Source organism: Sciurus carolinensis, chromosome 7 (assembly GCF_902686445.1).
Source record: "Sciurus carolinensis chromosome 7, mSciCar1.2, whole genome shotgun sequence".
Taxonomy (NCBI): Eukaryota; Metazoa; Chordata; class Mammalia; order Rodentia; family Sciuridae; genus Sciurus; species Sciurus carolinensis.
This window is the reverse complement of record NC_062219.1, coordinates 118,925,951-118,942,419: the sequence shown is the minus strand read 5'-3', so window position 1 is coordinate 118,942,419 and position 16,469 is coordinate 118,925,951. Positions and strand designations below refer to the sequence as shown.

Genomic DNA, 16,469 nt, shown 5'->3' with positions numbered 1-16,469 from the left:
GCTCTGGGCTGCCTCAGCCTGCACTGGCTGCCAGAGTTCCTGTCCCCCGGGGCTGCCACTACGCCACTCCTGGACAAGGGCTTGCCTTCAGTTGAACCCACCAAACAATGACCACACATCCAGACACCTGCAGCAGACCCGATTTACAGACTCCCCCTACGACCACCTCCTCAGTTCCGCCATTCGGGTCTTCAAACCACCTCTCCCTCACCCCCTCTCCTACCCAGAAGAGACACAGTGATCTTCGGTTCACTGATTCACTGAGTGTTTATGGAGCAGCCACTGTGATCCAGGCAGGGTGCTGGGGGTCCTACAGCGACAAGAACACTGTCCTCACCCTCCAGGAGTCATGGTGTGAGGGTGGAGAGAGACACCTCACAGGGAATGGGGCAAATTCACTAAAATTGTGATGAAGGCTACCAAGGACAAGGCAGTGGTCACCGGAGAGGAGACTCAGACGTGGCTGAGGACCCCAGCAGACCTCCCGGCCACCCCATCACGGGATCAGACGCAGGGGGCCGGCCTGGGGCAGGTGCAGGGAGGAGTGGATGGGCGGTGGAGCTGGAGGGTGTGAAGTCTGGCTGAGGTGCCTCCCCGGCACAGCCGTCCCTACCCCTGTCCTCCACCAGGGGCTGCTCAAGCTGAGAGCAGGAGGTGGGAGCAAGGGCCAGTGCTGAGAGGAAGGCCCTGTGGTTTATAGGGGCTCCCGGGGAAGTAGGGAGTCTTATTTTGTTGGTAGGATGGATGTTCTGCTCAGGCCCTATGCCTGCTGGTCAGTTGGAGCCCCCAAGAAAAGGTCCTGGGGAGAGTACCTCTGGTTTCCAGGAGTCAATAAAGTATCCCCAGGTGCTCCAAGCTGGTCCCCAAGGAACGTTCTGGAGGCTGCTGGAATAGGGGAAGGGGTGAGTGCTGGAGGGAAAAGCTAGAGGCCCGATGGGAGGTGGGGACACATGCTGGCAGGGCCACATGGGGACCACAGGGAAACTGCTGACTGGGTTGGTGGATTCTCCACTCCTCTGGAAGACACTCCCCCCCAACCCCATATCCACAGGGCTCCACCTTCCTCCATCAGGGTTGCTCAGATGTCACCAGAGAGACCATCCCTGACCACCCCGTTTAACCAGCACTCACAGCCCTTCTTCCAACACTTACCTGGCCTTATTCTCTTCATAGCATTTAATGCCACCTGACCTGGCATCTGATGGAACCATATGAAATTGTTAAATATCAGGTATTTCATGTGATTCTTCCAAACACTGTACAGTTTGCTGATTTTCCTCTGCCTCCCCACTATAGTGCCACGGGGCAGGAGTTTTGTCTGTTCCTTTTCTGTTACATCCCCCGCACCCAGATCAGTCCCTGGCACCCAGTAGACTCTCATAAATAAACGTCGACTGGATGGATGGATGAATCCTTACACTGGGTACTTGGCCAAAAAAAAAAAGGAGTTGTAGGTGAGGAGTTGGAGTCCTTCAGGGGGCTGATTCTGCAGTAGAGACAAAACCTCTGGAGGGCTGGTGCCAAGCGGTGGGAGGGCTGAGCAGAGCCAGGCCACTCACAGCCTGTCGGGGAAGGAGCACCTGGCAGGCACTGAATCAGGCCCAGCTCCTGTCATCTCTTCGGACTTCATGATGGCCCTGCCATTTCACAGATGAAGAAACTGAGACTTAGAGAGGCTACCTAACTTGACCAAGGTCATGCAGCTTAATGAGTCACAGAGCAGCCCACACATGCCATCTTCCTCCTGCATCTCCCTGACTTCTTGCAGTTTCCATTGTTCTGTGGCATTTTGGAAGCTCCACAGGAGGACTGGACTCTCTCAGAGCAGGACCAGAGCGTGTAGGCTCCCTTGGCCTGTTCTACCCCCGCGGAGCCCGTGAGTCGTGGTTTCTCTTCTTTGTGGAGGTCCCTGACCAATAGTGTGAGAATGTGTGCTGTTGTTTGGGACGGAGATGGCATCTGAGGAGCTGTTCTGTTCCTGAGGCAGATGGAGTCTGGGTGGCCGCACAATCACGTGGAGCTTTGTCTTAACCTCTATGAAACTAACCATCAATCCCAAACCATGACCCTGCCTTCCAGAGTCTCATAGCCTAGCTTGGAAGACAGACCTACCATGATAGTCACTTCTTGGCACCTGCTGGGCACCAGGCAACCTGGTTGGTGCTTAAATGTACAGACTCGGGGGCCAGATACCAGGTTTGAAAACCATGTCCACCACCTTCTCAGTCATACGTGACCTTAGGCAAATTACTTAACCTCTCTGGGTCTCAGTCTCTTCATCTGGACTTGGGGGGAATAATAGTATCAGAACAGACCAAAGCAGCCCTGATACGAGTGAGCTCCCAGGTCCTCTCAGTCAGCCATGGTGGCTTGGAGCTGGCCTGTCACAGCACATACTGGTCCTGTCTGTGCCCACACAGTTTCATAAGCATCAACATCCGACAAGGCCATCTGTCACCAAGATGGATCAAGACAAAAACCAGACTGCTCCATAATTATGTATCTAAACAGAGACAAAACATGAATACTGTCCAAACATAAAAATGACCAAACATTCCCATTATATGGCTAATCTGAGTAAAAGCCAACTTTTTTTTTTTTTTTTTTTTTTTTGGTACTGGGGATTGAACCTGGGGCACTTTACCACTGAGCTACATCCCTAGTTCTTTTTATTTTAAGACAGGGTCTTGCTTAGTTGCTGAAGCTGGTCTCAAACTTGCAATCCTCCTGCCTCAGCCTCCCGAATCACTGGGATTATAAGCGTGAGCTGCAAAAAAAAGCTGCTCTTTCCCAGCTAAAGCTTTGGTCTCTTTCTAGACTGCCCTCTTTAGGCAAGATTTATTAGGATGCCCAGTCACAGAATTACCTCCACTTCTTGACAACATCTCCCCCAAATTCCCTACAGCCCAAACCTTCTAAAATCTTCCCAACACCCTCTTTCTGAGATCCCCACGGCACATGCTCGCCCTTGCTGCAATGCGTAACACTCAGTGTGTTCACCCATGGGTGCATTTCTAGCGACCTGTGACTGGAGGCATTGAAAGCCCTTATCTGACTGTTGTGAGGACAAGTAAACAGCAACCATATTCTAAATTTTGATTTTTTTTTTTTTTTTACCTCAGGCTAGTGACATGCAGTATAATCTCTCAATATGCTGGGCAGCAGCAGTGACCCACAGCTCCCAGTCTGCCCTGCCATCATGAGACTCTACACCAAAGTTGGTCTCCTAAGCCCCACATCTACATTGTAGGGCAGAAACCATCAGGCAGTGTCTGAGGAGGAGAGGAACAAAGGGGCCTTGGAGCACAAGGAGAAGAGCCCAGGGCTTGGGGATGCAGGGATTCCAAGATGTCCTCAGCAACCTTCCTCCTCCTTCTGGTCCATTCCTGACTTCCTTGATTGGATTCTAAGGCCCTTCCCTCCAAGACTGCCAAGCTGCTGAGTAAACACAGGCCCAGCAAGGCTAAGGTGGGGGGCAGTGTCAGCAGAGTCTGTGGCCTGAGTCACTTCCTGACCCTTGCTCAAGAGGTGACCAGAGCCACAGCCAGAGTAGCCAGCTGGTGCCCTGGAAGGACGGCACCTGCCTGGGCAGCACAGCTCCCCCAGTATTCCTCACCTTCCGGGGCTCCTCTGCCACACCAGAGACAGACTTCGACCTCAATCCAGTGTCTGGTCCAAATGCCAGCCTCTTTTCCTGCTGGAACCTTTACCTGGGGAAAACAAAACAAAAAAACGAACAAAACACCTGAGTTTCTTTGGACAACTTTCTCTTGCCTGTGCCCAGTGCTATGAAAAAATCAGACTTCTAGAATGCCACCCTAACTTCAGACTCAGGGCATCTTCCACTGAGGCCACCAACGCAAAGGACCCAAACTCCCGCAGCACTCCCAGGCATGTCACCCCTTGCCTTTTCTTCCCAAGATGTCTCAGGGCCGTTGTAGAAGATGGGGCAGGGAAAAGGGGTAGGGAATGTGTCAGATATACCAGGCGGTGTACTGAGGGAGACATGGTTTGGCCAGTAGACACAGCCATACGAAGTGGGCGAGGCAGATTATTAAACTCAGGTCATTTCCTTTAAGGAGCAGTGCCTCTCCCCTTGGAGATACTGCATGTCCTGGAAGCCTAGAGTCGGGCTCCGGAATCAGCCTGTACCAGCTTCTTCCCTCAGCTCTGCCCCATCCGTGTGACCTTGGGCAAACTATTTAACCCCTTGGTACCTCAGGTGCCTCATCTCTAAAGTAAGGATAATCACAGTACTGACTCACAGGCCTCTTACCACGGATGAGTTATATATGTATAACACTTAAAATAATGACTGGCACATGGCAAACACAAGTGTTTATTAAGTAAATATTTTTTACAGCAAATGGGCTGTTTCTTCCTTTCATTCTCCATACATTTATTGATTTCCTGTTCTGTGCCAGAGATGAAGACAGATTCCCTGCTCACAATACCTTTTGGGCATTTCTAGGGGATCCTGCTCCCCACCCCCACCCCCACATGGTCCTTCAGGTTGTGCCTAACGCCACAGGACTGTGTAGGAGGTGTTGTGGCACAGGACTAGGGGGCTGCAGACTCCCGAGTGCAGACCCCCAGCTTGCTCTAGTCATCCAGCAATTTCCTTTCCTATTTAAGACACTGTCTTTCCCTCTCTAACAAATGAAGCAAGTAGTCCCTGCCTCTTCCACAGTCCCGTCCCAGGTCAGAGAGGAACTGGACAAGTCCACTGGTCATTCAAAGCATTTCTAGTCATTTTCTGCCCCTCACTCTGTTCCCCAGAGGACCTTGTGATTTAATGTGAAAACAGAATTTGGTGGGGGAGGGGGCATCACAAGTAACTAGACACACAGGTGGTGGATGGCTCTGGTTTGCCATTGTGCTCATGGGGCATTAGGAAGCCAACAAAATCTGGGTTTCAAAACTGGAAATTTGTACCTGTGTGAACATTTGGTATAAAATTAGTGCTGTTAATTTTTTTTAATTTATTTTTAAATTTTTATTGTAAACAAAAGGGATACATGTTGTTTCTGTTTGTACATGGAGTAACACCATACCATTTGCATAAACATACATTTACCTAGGGTAATGGTGTTTGATTCATTCTGTTATTTTTTTTCTTCCCCTAGTGCTGCTAATTTTAGATGTAAGAACGATACAGGTGATTATTGGTTTTTCTTAAATCTTTATCATTCAGAGATTTTAAAAAATCATGGATGAGAGCTGGGGTTGTAGCTCAGTGTCAGGGCGCTTGCCTAGCACGTGTGAGGCACTGGGTTCAATCCTCAGCACCATATAAAATAAATGAAGGTATAAAAAATATGGATGCAATGATGCCTGGGTCTTGCTTCAAAATAATGTGACGGGGGAGGGGGGAGGAATGTGAATGAAATAAAATTGACGACGAGTTGATGTAATTGCTGAAGCTGAAGAACAGTGTCATGGGTCATTAGAACCCCATTATCTGTAGGGTTGTTTTCCCAAAGCGCCTTCGAGACTCCCGAGCGGCGCTTCCTGCAGAGACCAGGCTGGAGGGAGCTCTGGGGGGCTTCCCTAGGTCTCATCAGCTCCCGCCGCGGCCGCGCACCTGCCGGGGCCTCGGGGCCTCGGGGCCACACACTCTGCGTGCTGGGCGGAAATGTGGGCGCGCGGGGCCAGGCAGGCCCGGGCGTGGCGGCGCTCGGCGCACCTGGGCGAGCCGGCAGGTGGACGCGTCGCCGACGGGGGCCCCCGCCCCGGCGCGGGGGAGGAGCGGGCGGCGCGGGGCGGGATCGGCCGGGACCGCGGGCGGGCTGGGGCGCTGGGATCCCGGCGGCAGCGAGCGCAGCCGCCGCGCTGGGGCCGCTGACACTGGGTGCCCGGGATGAGCCTCACCCGGAAAAAGGGCTTCTACAAGCAGGACGTCAACAAGACCTCCTGGGAGCTGCCCAAGACCTACCTGTCCCCGACGCACGTCGGCAGCGGGGCCTATGGCGCCGTGTGGTGAGACCCCGAGGCCTGTGCGGCCGCTGGGGGGCGCGGGGGGCGCCTGCACGTCCCTGAGGACGCCGGGCGGGCGCCCACGCTCCTCCAGCCGGCCCTGGCGGCCGCCCTGCGCGCCTCTGCCCTCCCAGACCGCCCTCGGCTGTCCCCTTCTCAGCACCCCCACCCCAGGACCCCAAGGTCCGGTGCCCTCCCAGGGGCTTTTCCCGAAGCCGGGAGGAGGAACTAGGCAGGACGGGGAAGGACAGCGAAGCCTCAGGCTGCGGCACAAGCTGGCTCAAGGCCACTGCAGGCACAGGGGTGGCTCTGTGGGATCTCTGTGGGTTGAAGGAGGACTGGATCTGGTTCTCCAGGCCCTAATCTTATAAAGGGCTCCATAGTTCATAGGACAGATCCCCATCGTTGCAGTTGAGTCCACTGAGGCCCCAAAAGGGGAAGGAACTTGCCAAATTGCATAGAGAAATTCCTGCCCTGCCCCGAATCCTGTAGGCATAAGAACGTTTCTGCCTCTGGTGTTTTGCCCTCCGCACCCCCTTTTCACCCCCCCCCCCCCAGCTTCCAGCTGCCCTCCAAGTTCTGGGTGATGAGCATTGGATCCTCCTACCTAGCCTGCTGGCCATGTCGGGGGTGCAGGGGTGAGGGTGGCCTAGGATATTCCAGCCAGGATCTGGAGTAGGTACTACCCAGGAGGAAACCCGCTGCCTGCTGACCTTCCTGTGCCCCTGCAGCTCCGCCATCGACAAGCGGACAGGGGAGAAGGTGGCCATCAAGAAGCTGAGCAGGCCTTTCCAGTCTGAGATCTTCGCTAAGCGGGCTTATCGAGAGCTCCTGCTGCTGAAGCACATGCAGCATGAGAACGTAGGCTGAGCCTGGGTGGTGGGAAGGCAGGGAGGGAGGCCCCAGAGGACTCTGCCACGGGCCCTGGAGTGACTCTGATAACAACAGTGATATATCCTTACTGAGCACTGACTGTGCTCTGTGCACTGTTGTAAGATCTTTGCATGAACTGGCTTGTATAATCCTTTCCGTAACACACAAGAAAAATAGTTGTGCCCCCATGTCACAGATGGGGAAATTGAGGGACAGAAATTCTCCCAGCTTATGTGGTTAATCAGTGGCTGAGCTGGGATTTGAATCCAGCCAACCAGACTGAGTGTGTGACCATGGGGCAATCCTATCTGATAGAAACCCCCAGAAAATCTGATGACCCAGCTCTGGACCTGGCAACAAGTCTTCACTCCACAATACCTAGATTGGAGGGCGAATATTTCATATAGTGATTGCCAAATATTTTGTACATTTTGAGTCCCATCCTTTTCAGCAAACCCCTCCTCTGTGGCCTTCAATCCAGGTGATCTTGCCTCTGACTCTGAACCAGCCCTGTGGCAGGCAAGGACAGATGTGGCTGGAGACCCAAGGTGGCCATCAGGGGCCTGCTGGCTAAGAGGCCCTTCCCCCTTCCCTCCGTTTCCCCTCTTAACCCTCGTGGTTTTGAGTTGAGAGTGGTTTGGTGCCACTTGTCCCGAACACCAGGTGTGGAAGCAAACGCTTCATTCTTCTCCCCATTCCCCTTTCCCCAGCCTGATTCTCCATCACGGTTTATCACGGGCTCCCTCCCAAATGGGGGGATTTGCCCCTTTTACTGTTTCCAAGCATTTTGGGGACCTGCTTCTTGCTCAAGGTAGTGTATTGTGACAGGATGGGTGCTCTTGTGACTGCGGCCTATGCGGAGTGGAGAGGAAGGGGCAGCGGCTGTCCAGTCCTCACTGGCAACTTCTTTCCCAGGTCATTGGGCTCCTGGATGTCTTCACCCCAGCCTCCTCCCTGCGCAACTTCCATGACTTGTGAGTAAGGCTGCACTGAGTTCTGGGCAACTGCAGGTCTTGCTTACCCCTCAGGAGTAAATTGGTCTTCCCTGGGTGGAGGGCCTCCTGCCCTGGCAGTCCCTGTGCCTGCGGGCTGTCAAGGTGAGGTTCTCTCTGGAGAGGTAGCCGCAGCCCAGAGTGGAGAGAAAGACAGTAAGAAAGAGGTGGGAGGGACTTCATGGGTACCTGCCTGGCAGGGAGCTGTCTGCGCAGTTACTTTGCTTGTTACCTAGTTTTACCACCACAAAGACATCCCTGCCAGTCCCCTCAGTGTTTGCACTGGCTCCCTTTACCATTTCTCCAGGGGCCTAGGTGTAACTCTGGACCATAGGCCTTTTTTCTAGCGTGAAGTGAGGATTAGGTACCCTTGGCTGCCTCTGGGGTATTTGACAGTTATACAGAACCAGAACATTTAATTGCTGAGTGTCTGGCTTTGCGAGTGCAGTGCCTGAAAGAGACAGGACTGTTTGGATAATATTGAGATGTTCAGGATGCAGGTGGAGGTCAGTAGCTGGTTTGGCCAACCTTTGAGTCCAGAATCAATTCCACAGGCAGCCACAAGTCCAAGGAGGTTTTGAGCAGGACAGTGATGTGGTCAGATTCCATTCTGGGGATACACTCTAGCAGCAGCAGGAAAGATCAGGGAGCATTCCAGGAAGGAGGGAAGCACGGAGGCCCATGCAACAGACCCGGGTCTACAGGAGGGAATGGGATGCTGATGGCAGACCTGGACCTGTTCAGGAGGCAGCACTAGAAGAATAGCGTGTCCTTTGGGGTGCAGGAGCCAAGTGAGGAGGTGTAGGTAGGGAGATGCCTGGGCTCCTGCTTGGAATACAAGGCAGAGGAAGAACAGACCTTGGGGGAAAGATAATGAACTTCACTTTGGACACTTCACTTTTATAGAGCCTTGAACATTCAAGCATTTAATCAGCAGTTGCAAATAAATATGAACCTCAGGAGAGGTTCAGGGCTAATTATATAGATTGGGCTAGTGACACGGATTTGGGTTGGAATAATCACCTTTGGATGGTAGTTGAAGCCCGAGAGCAGGTAATTGTAAGACATGATATGAAAATGTGATTCAGAGCCACATTAGAGGGAAGGTAGAGAAGGATGAGCAGATGAAAATAGAGCTCATCAGCTGGGCTCGGTGGCAGACACCTGTAATCCTAGCAGCTGGGGAGCCTAAGGAAGGAGGATCATGAGTTCAAAGCCAGCCTCAACAACTTAACAAGGCCCTAAGCAACTTAGTGAGACCCTGTCTCAAAATAAAACTTGAGCATGCCTGTAATGCCAGCGGCTCTGGAGGCTGAGGCAGGAGGACTGAGAGTTCCAAGCTGGCCTCAGCAAAAGCGAGGCACTAAGTGACTCAGTGAGACCCTGTCTCTAAGTAAAATAACAAAATAGGACTGAGGATGTGGCTCAGTGGTCGAGTGCCCCTGAGTTCAATTCCTAGTACCTAAATAAATAAATCATGGAAAAGGCTGGGGATATGGCTCAGTGGTGTTCAGTGCCCCTGGGTTCAATCTCTGGCACCAAAAAAAAAAAAAAAAAAAAAAAAAAAAAAAAAGGAAGAAAAGAAAACACATAACTGACCAGAGAAAGAGGGAGTTGGCAGAGAATTTTCAGTGAGTATTGGACTTTGTGAAAGGAGAAACAGGAAGAAAAGGAGCCTGGTGTGTTTGTGGGGTGGCTGCTGAGCAGAGCAGCCACAGGGGGAAGCAGAAGCCAGGTTGTCAGGGAATGGTGTGGATGCTGTGGTGTCGAGTGTGGAACATCCTTACTAGAAGTTTGGTGGCAAGGGAGGGAGAAGCAGTGGTCACTTAAAGAAGCAAAGTTGCAAAACTTCAACTTTGTGAGCCAGAAGAAAGGAGCAGGGTCTATGCAGAAGTGAAGGACACAATATGGTGTGTGGAACAGGGTGCTGGGGAGCAGGGGCTATGGTCAGGCAGAAGAATTCAGAGGCCCTTGGAGATGGCATCCGCCATGTTCGTTTTTCGAAAATATTTCTTTTACAATCTGTTGTCTTTTTGTTCTGGAATTTTGCTGCTACTGCCTTGAGTAACAGTTACATTTTGCTGATCACAACCTGTTTTGCAATCCCACAAGAAGGTGTAACACCCCAGCCACCTTCTTCTTCCACCTTCCTGAAAATTGTATTGTTTCCTTCTTGGAAGGACAGACATTTGTTAGTAGTGCCAGCTCAGCTGGGCATGACCCCTGAGGGAGAAGACATTTGGACAGAAACAGAAGGAAATACTGACAGATGCCTCTGGTTCACAGCTGAGGTTTGCTGTGGGGTGTGGAGGAGGCAAGGAGAGGGCGCCTTTGAAGAGCGGGAGCACAGCCCCATTTAGTTTTCCTGAGCAGGCTCCAACGTCAGTGTTTACCCTGAGCTCTGCCAACTCGGCAGCCTGCCACAGGGATGGTGGAAGCCAGGAGCCCTGAGGCCCATGTGAGCCTGGTTCTTCTTACACCTTCTTGCCTGAGATCATCTCTAAGGCTCTGTACTGTCCCCACCACGGTGTCCCACTTCCGAGCTCAGACCTGGGTCCAGGTGGGGGCTGGAGCTGTGCCAAGAAGTCCTTGTGCCTTCCAGCTACCTGGTGATGCCCTTCATGCAGACAGACCTGCAGAAGATCATGGGGATGGAGTTCAGCGAGGAGAAGATCCAGTACCTGGTGTATCAGATGCTCAAAGGCCTTAAGGTGGGTGGGGGCTACGGAGATGGCAGAGGGCGAGCCCTGGTGTTGAGAGCCAAGGTTCGGGAAGGCTGGAGGGAGCACAGCGTGATGGGTGAAGGAGGTTGCTGAGCAGCCTGCGGAGCCAACATGGAAGTCAGAGTGCAGGACTCACCCTTGTCTCTTTCTCCTACTCAGTACATCCACTCAGCTGGGGTTGTCCACAGGGTGAGTGCTTTCTCTGCTTTGATTGTCAGGGGCCCTTGAACCACCCCTGGAAGAGTGGGGTCCTTTAGAAACCAGGGAGTTGGGAGAGGTGGGGAGAGAGGAGGATTTTTAGGAGCACAGAATTCGGATTCTTCAGACCCAACCTTGGCCTGGGAAGGCCTGTGTGGCAGAATTATGTTCTGGGGAATTTGGGGGGGAATTGTTATAAAATGAGGAGCCCTGAGTTGAGGTTTCAGACTCCAGGGACCAATCAGGATATTGTAGAGCTGGATGGATCCCTAGAGAACACTGAGTGTAACTCTCATTTTACACACGAGGAAATAAGAGACCAGAGAGGGCCAGGGTAAGGTCACAGTGCTGGGGGGCAGCAGAGCCAGAAGGAGCTCTGTCTCTGTCTCTCAGCCCAGTGCTCACTCTCTCTCCTCCCACCCAGGACCTAAAGCCAGGCAACCTGGCAGTGAACGAGGACTGTGAGCTGAAGGTGAGTGGGCCACGGGCAGGCCCAGCCTGGGTGGGGGTGGGCCTTTTCTTGCAGGAGCCCCTCAGAGCTGCTCCAGAGCTCCTGCTCTGCCAGCTCCTTCTTCCTGTGTCCCTTGAGCCTTAGATCCTGGATTTTGGGCTGGCACGGCATGCGGATGCTGAGATGACTGGCTATGTGGTGACCCGTTGGTACCGGGCCCCTGAAGTGATCCTCAGCTGGATGCATTATAACCAGACTGGTCAGTTGTTGGCCTCTGGGGAGAGGGTTGAGCCTGGCCTGCTCTGGCAGCTTCCCTGAGGTCATCTGGTTACTCTCTGTGACTGATCGCAGGGTCTGGTCAGACGGGCCAGGTGACACTCCCTTCCTCCCTCTGCAGTGGACATCTGGTCTGTTGGCTGCATCATGGCAGAAATGCTGACCGGGAAAACTCTGTTCAAGGGGAAAGATTGTATCCTTTGCTGGAAACACCAGACTCTATCCAGGGACCATTCCTTCAACACACACTTTATTTCAATAATTGTCTTTCTTAGTGCAAAAGTGACACACACTCCCTGTAGAAGAATTTTAAGATGCTAATGAGCAAAACAATGAAAATGAGTCCCTTAAATTCCACTACCATGTAGAGGATGCTTCACGTGTTGGCACCACACACACTGATGGAGCTTTGCAGGCACAGGGCACATCGAGTCTGTACTGCTCAGCTGGCGGTGCCAGGGTCAAGGGAGAAGATAAGGAACCAGGGTGGCTGAGTGGGATGAGGGCTAGGAAGTCCACGTGCTCTGGCAGCACTTGTCACAGGGACCCTCCTTCTTGGCCTGGCTGGTCTGGAGGACCTCCAGAGAGTCTGAAGGCTGAGCCTCTTATCCTGAGAGCAGGAAGTGGTCAGGCAGGTCTGGAGCCTGCACCATGGCCACAGTGCCCAGGTGGAGTGATGGGGCCACAGGGTGGGAGGCTCCGATGCACCAGCAGAGAGCGAGGCTGCACCTTAACCACTGCCAAGACCTGGACCAGTTGACCCAGATCCTGAAAGTGACCGGGGTGCCAGGTGCAGAGTTTGTGCAGAAGCTGAATGACAAAGCGGTGGGTAGCAAATGACCTGAGCTGGCCTAGACTGTGTGCTTTGCTGACCTGGGGCCAGGCAGGCCAGGGGCCTGTGGGGTGAGGGCTCGCCTATGCCTCCCTTAAATGTCCTTCCCTGTCAGGTGTTCTTGCCACCTTGGTCTCTCACCTGAACCTTTAGCCCTGCTCTGGGATTTCCTGAAATCCCTGCTTGGTACCCTGAGTCCTGAGGAATTTGATGCTTTTCTGTCTTCTAGGCCAAATCCTACATCCAGGCCCTACCACAGAGCCCCAAGAAGGACTTCACTCAGCTCTTTCCAAGCGCCAGCCCTCAGGGTGAGCCTTGGGCTTGTTCCCCGGGGGCCTCCCAGTCCATCCCTGCAGGTGGGCTCTCCCAGGCCTGGGGCATGAGGCTCACAGCCCTGTTGCTGCAGCCGCAGACCTGCTGGAGAAGATGCTGGAGCTGGATGTGGACAAGCGTCTGACAGCCTCACAGGCCCTCGCCCACCCCTTCTTTGAACCTTTCCGGGATCCTGAGGAGGAGACTGAGGCCCAGCAGCCATTCGATGATTCCTTAGAACACCAGAAACTCACAGTGGATGAATGGAAGCGTAAGAGCCGGGATCCAGCTCCTCCCTCTGCCTTCAGCCTCTCCTTGTTTTCATGCCTGGCCTCTGCTGGCCCCATGTGCCACCCCAAGACTCCTGTCCACTTCCCTCCAAGTGGATATTATCTCCTGTGTGTTTTCTCTTTGGACTGATCTCCTGCCCCACGCTGTCTTGTGGGGGTGGGCTCCCTCCTTGGCACCTTCCTACTCACCTTAAAGCACCTGTCTTTCACAGAGCACATTTACAAGGAGATTGCGAACTTCAGCCCCATTGCCCGGAAGGACTCGCGGCGTCGGAGTGGCATGAGGCTGCAGTGACTTCCAGCCAGGCCCCTGGATGAGCCTAGGGACTGCCACATGGCACCACCAGCCAGACACTGCCCCAGGACCAATATTTAGTTGTCACTACTAAAGTCTCAACCCTTCTCAGATTATAGCCTCTCAAGTAGAGGACAGAAGTGCCTTCCCCTGGCATAGGAATGGGGCCAAGGAGATAATTCAGAGGTGTTGGTGGGGAGGAAATAACTCTGATCAAAACAAGTTGCATTAAAATGCCTGGGGAAATCACCTGAGTGTGGGGTCCTTTCCTTTCCAGCTCTAGGGAAGCTGAGAGGGTTGGGCTGAGTCAGACCATGGATCAATGGCCATGATGGTGTATCAATTTCTTAGAGCTGCTGTAACAAACGACCATAAACTACAAGGCTTAAAACAACAGAAATTTTATTCTGTCACAATTTGGAGACCAGAAGTCCAAGATTAAGGTGTTGTTGGGACCAAGATCTCTCAGAAGATTCTAGAAAATAATCCTTCCTTGCTTTTTTTAGTTGCTGGTGACTCTGGGCAATCCTTGGCCTTTTGTGGCTGCAGCTGTGGCTGCATCCCTCCAACCTCTCCAGCGTGTTCACGTGGTTGTTTCTGTGCCTCCTTCTGTCTGTCTCCGACATAAGAATACCTGTCATTTTTTAGGCACATCCTAATCCAACATGCTCTCATCTTGATCTTAATTATGTCTGCGAAGAGTATTCTGAGGTTCCAGGGGGATATGAATTTTGGGGGGACAGCATTCAGTCCCCTCCTGGGCCCTGTTGCTCAGGCCTTGTGCTCTGTATGGAGCCAAGTGCGTTTGGCTGCTAAAGGAAGAACGTTGTGGGGGGGATCTGCAGCTGGCGAGGCGTTGCATCCAGGTTATTTTGGGTGAGTGAGAGGCAATCAGATAGGCAGTGGCAGCAGGCTTAACTGGGAGCTGCGGAAGGCAGAGAGGGGCTGCTTCTTGGCTTTATGACAAACCATACCGCTCCTTTTCCTTTTGGGGAGATGGCCTGTTTCTCCAGAGCTTTAACCTGACAGTGACTAGGCTTCTTCTGTATAGGTTTGAAAAACTTTAGTAAATAAATTCCCATTTGCCCTAGCCACCAGCAGCCTGGCCTGGGGTTCCTGCATCAGAAGAATGTGTTAAATGCAGATTTCTGGGCCCAGCCCTGATTCGGCAGGTCTGGAGCTGAGATGGTAGAATGTACCCCTGAAGGAGGATCCTGGTGCTCCAGCCCAGTGATTCTGATGGCTGTCAGTCCACATTTAGAGATGTACCTGGCCGATTTCAGAACCACTTTGTCAGGAGGCCTAGATGAGAGAGTGGAAGATGCGCTGGGTGGGGCGGTCAGATAAGCTTCACTCACTTCATGTTAAGACTGAGGGCAGATGGAGCCGTTGGAGGGCAGTGAAACTCTTCTGTGTCACCCTGCCATGGAATATGCGGCAGTGTATATGTGATGTCTACCTTTGCCAAATGTGTAGTGCTATTAGCACAATGAACCCTCAAGTCAGCTGTGGGCTTGGGATAGTAACAATGTGCCAGTTTGGGTTCATCATTTGTAACAATGTACCACACTAGTGCAAGATGGTAATAATGGGAAACCTGGGGGCGGGGGCGTTGTATGGGAACCCTCTGTACTTTCTGCAAACCTGAAATGGCTCTAAATATAAAGTTGATTAGAAAACAACAGAATCCCTGAGGCCCCAGAGAAATGAAGTCAGATACCCAAGGCTAGGAAGTGCTGGAGGCAGAATTTGAACTCAGGCAGGCTTGACTACTGAACCAAATCCCCCCCCACAAAAAAATCTGGTTCCCAGGGTTGCCCAGCCTCCTTAGTGGGGCCTGGCTCTGCAAGCCCTTTCACTGCTGGCTGTGTGCATGGACTGTTCTCTCCCACAGAGAGGGCGGCTGTCAAGTATGGGGCGAGTCCTGGGCTGGGACTGCCCATGTCCTGCCTTAGCTCTGACCTTCCTGGTTACTAAGCTGACCCAGGTTCCATGAGTCTAAATCCTTCTGAGTTCCCTTCTGAGATGCCTCACCAGCTTCACGGAAAGGGTCCCACCTTCTTGGCCTGGCATTCACAGCCTCTCACACTCTGTCTAGCTTCCAATCTCACTGCCTCCCATGTTCCTCATGGCCTACTACAGAATACCAGTCCTGGGGTCTACCATAAAACTAACCCCACACAATTACCGGGTTAAAGGCTCTGACAAGTCCTGCAGAAATAGAGTTCTGTTCTATTTTCTTTAACCCAGCGCTTCCCCAATACTGAACCACAGGAGCTCATTTTCTCCAGACAGCATCAGAGTCAGCCCTCCGCTCAGTGCAGCTCAGCACATAGGTCCCCAAACTGCTAGTCCCCAGGCAGGCCTAGAGCCTGCATTTCCCTCAGGGCCTCTGCTTAACACGCCTTCCACCCGCCTCCACCCAGGGAAATCCTCTTCACCCTTCCAGAGGTCTCAGGCCTCCCTCAGAGAACCGGAGCTTCCGCCCTGTGCCCCAGGCCCCCTGTGACGGGCATGGACAGTGTTTGTGGCAGGCCTCCCCTCTCCAATGCCCACTCTAAGCCCCTGCTCCAAACCAGTACCTGCGAGTGAATGAATGAATGAGCCCAGGGTCCTGCTCACCATGTCTCTGTTCAACCAAACCAGTGCAGAGTGTCACGAGGGCAGAATTGGGTGACCCTGAAGGGAAGTCTCTCCCACACTCCCGTCACCCTCAGTGTCCCTCCAGTTCATTCCTCACTCCAGAATTAAACTTGAGTCCCTTGCCTCACCGTTACCTCAAACCTGAGCAGTCTCCCCAGGGAGGAGAAGGTGCTCCCAGCGTGGAGAGTTCCTGGGCTTGGCCTTGCACACTGGGCACATGGCCAGTGGCAACAAACAGGCGACTGGGTGACTGGGGCAGAAGGCCTGAGCATGGGGGCTTTCACCGGACGGGAATCATGCCCCAGGCCTGGGTGGATGAGGCTGGGCTTTGCCCTGTGGCTGGGGAGGTGGCTCAGAAAAGGTAACAGAGGAGGAAGCAGGGGCAGCGACAGTCACAACAGTCACAGAAGACAGTTCTGTAGCACCACCTGTGCCCTCCACTCCCTCCTTTGTGAGCTGGAGGGTGTCCTTGCACAATAACAGCCCCTCTCCAAGGCCGCTGCGGCCTGGGTCATCCTTGAGAACAGTTTCCAGCTGAGTTGTCCCCAGGCAGGGCTTGCCCTGCGGCAAGACAGAGGAACTGCTCCTGCAAGGCCAGCTGCGTGCTT

General features: G+C 53.1%; 1 protein-coding gene across 1 annotated transcript; it reads left to right on the top strand.

Annotated features, from left to right (window-relative positions):
• Nucleotides 1–5,743: 5,743 nt before the first annotated feature.
• Nucleotides 5,744–13,823, top strand: Mapk13 (mitogen-activated protein kinase 13). Its single transcript, XM_047559006.1, has 12 exons — nucleotides 5,744–5,979; nucleotides 6,708–6,837; nucleotides 7,765–7,823; nucleotides 10,444–10,552; nucleotides 10,724–10,753; nucleotides 11,187–11,234; nucleotides 11,358–11,472; nucleotides 11,611–11,682; nucleotides 12,235–12,314; nucleotides 12,551–12,629; nucleotides 12,728–12,904; nucleotides 13,136–13,823. Exons 1-12 carry the CDS (start codon nucleotides 5,861–5,863, stop codon nucleotides 13,216–13,218), a joined length of 1,101 nt encoding a protein of 366 aa, XP_047414962.1. The 5' UTR covers nucleotides 5,744–5,860; the 3' UTR covers nucleotides 13,219–13,823.
• Nucleotides 13,824–16,469: the final 2,646 nt, after the last annotated feature.

Bases quoted from the DNA above. Each gene is read 5' to 3' on its own strand.
- Mapk13 (XM_047559006.1), top strand. From the start codon at position 5,861: ATGAGCCTCACCCGGAAAAAGGGCTTCTACAAGCAGGACGTCAACAAG. The intron at 6,838-7,764 runs GTAGGCTGAGCC...CTTCTTTCCCAG, and splicing joins AGCACATGCAGCATGAGAAC to GTCATTGGGCTCCTGGATGT. The intron at 12,315-12,550 runs GTGGGTAGCAAA...TCTGTCTTCTAG, and splicing joins AGAAGCTGAATGACAAAGCG to GCCAAATCCTACATCCAGGC.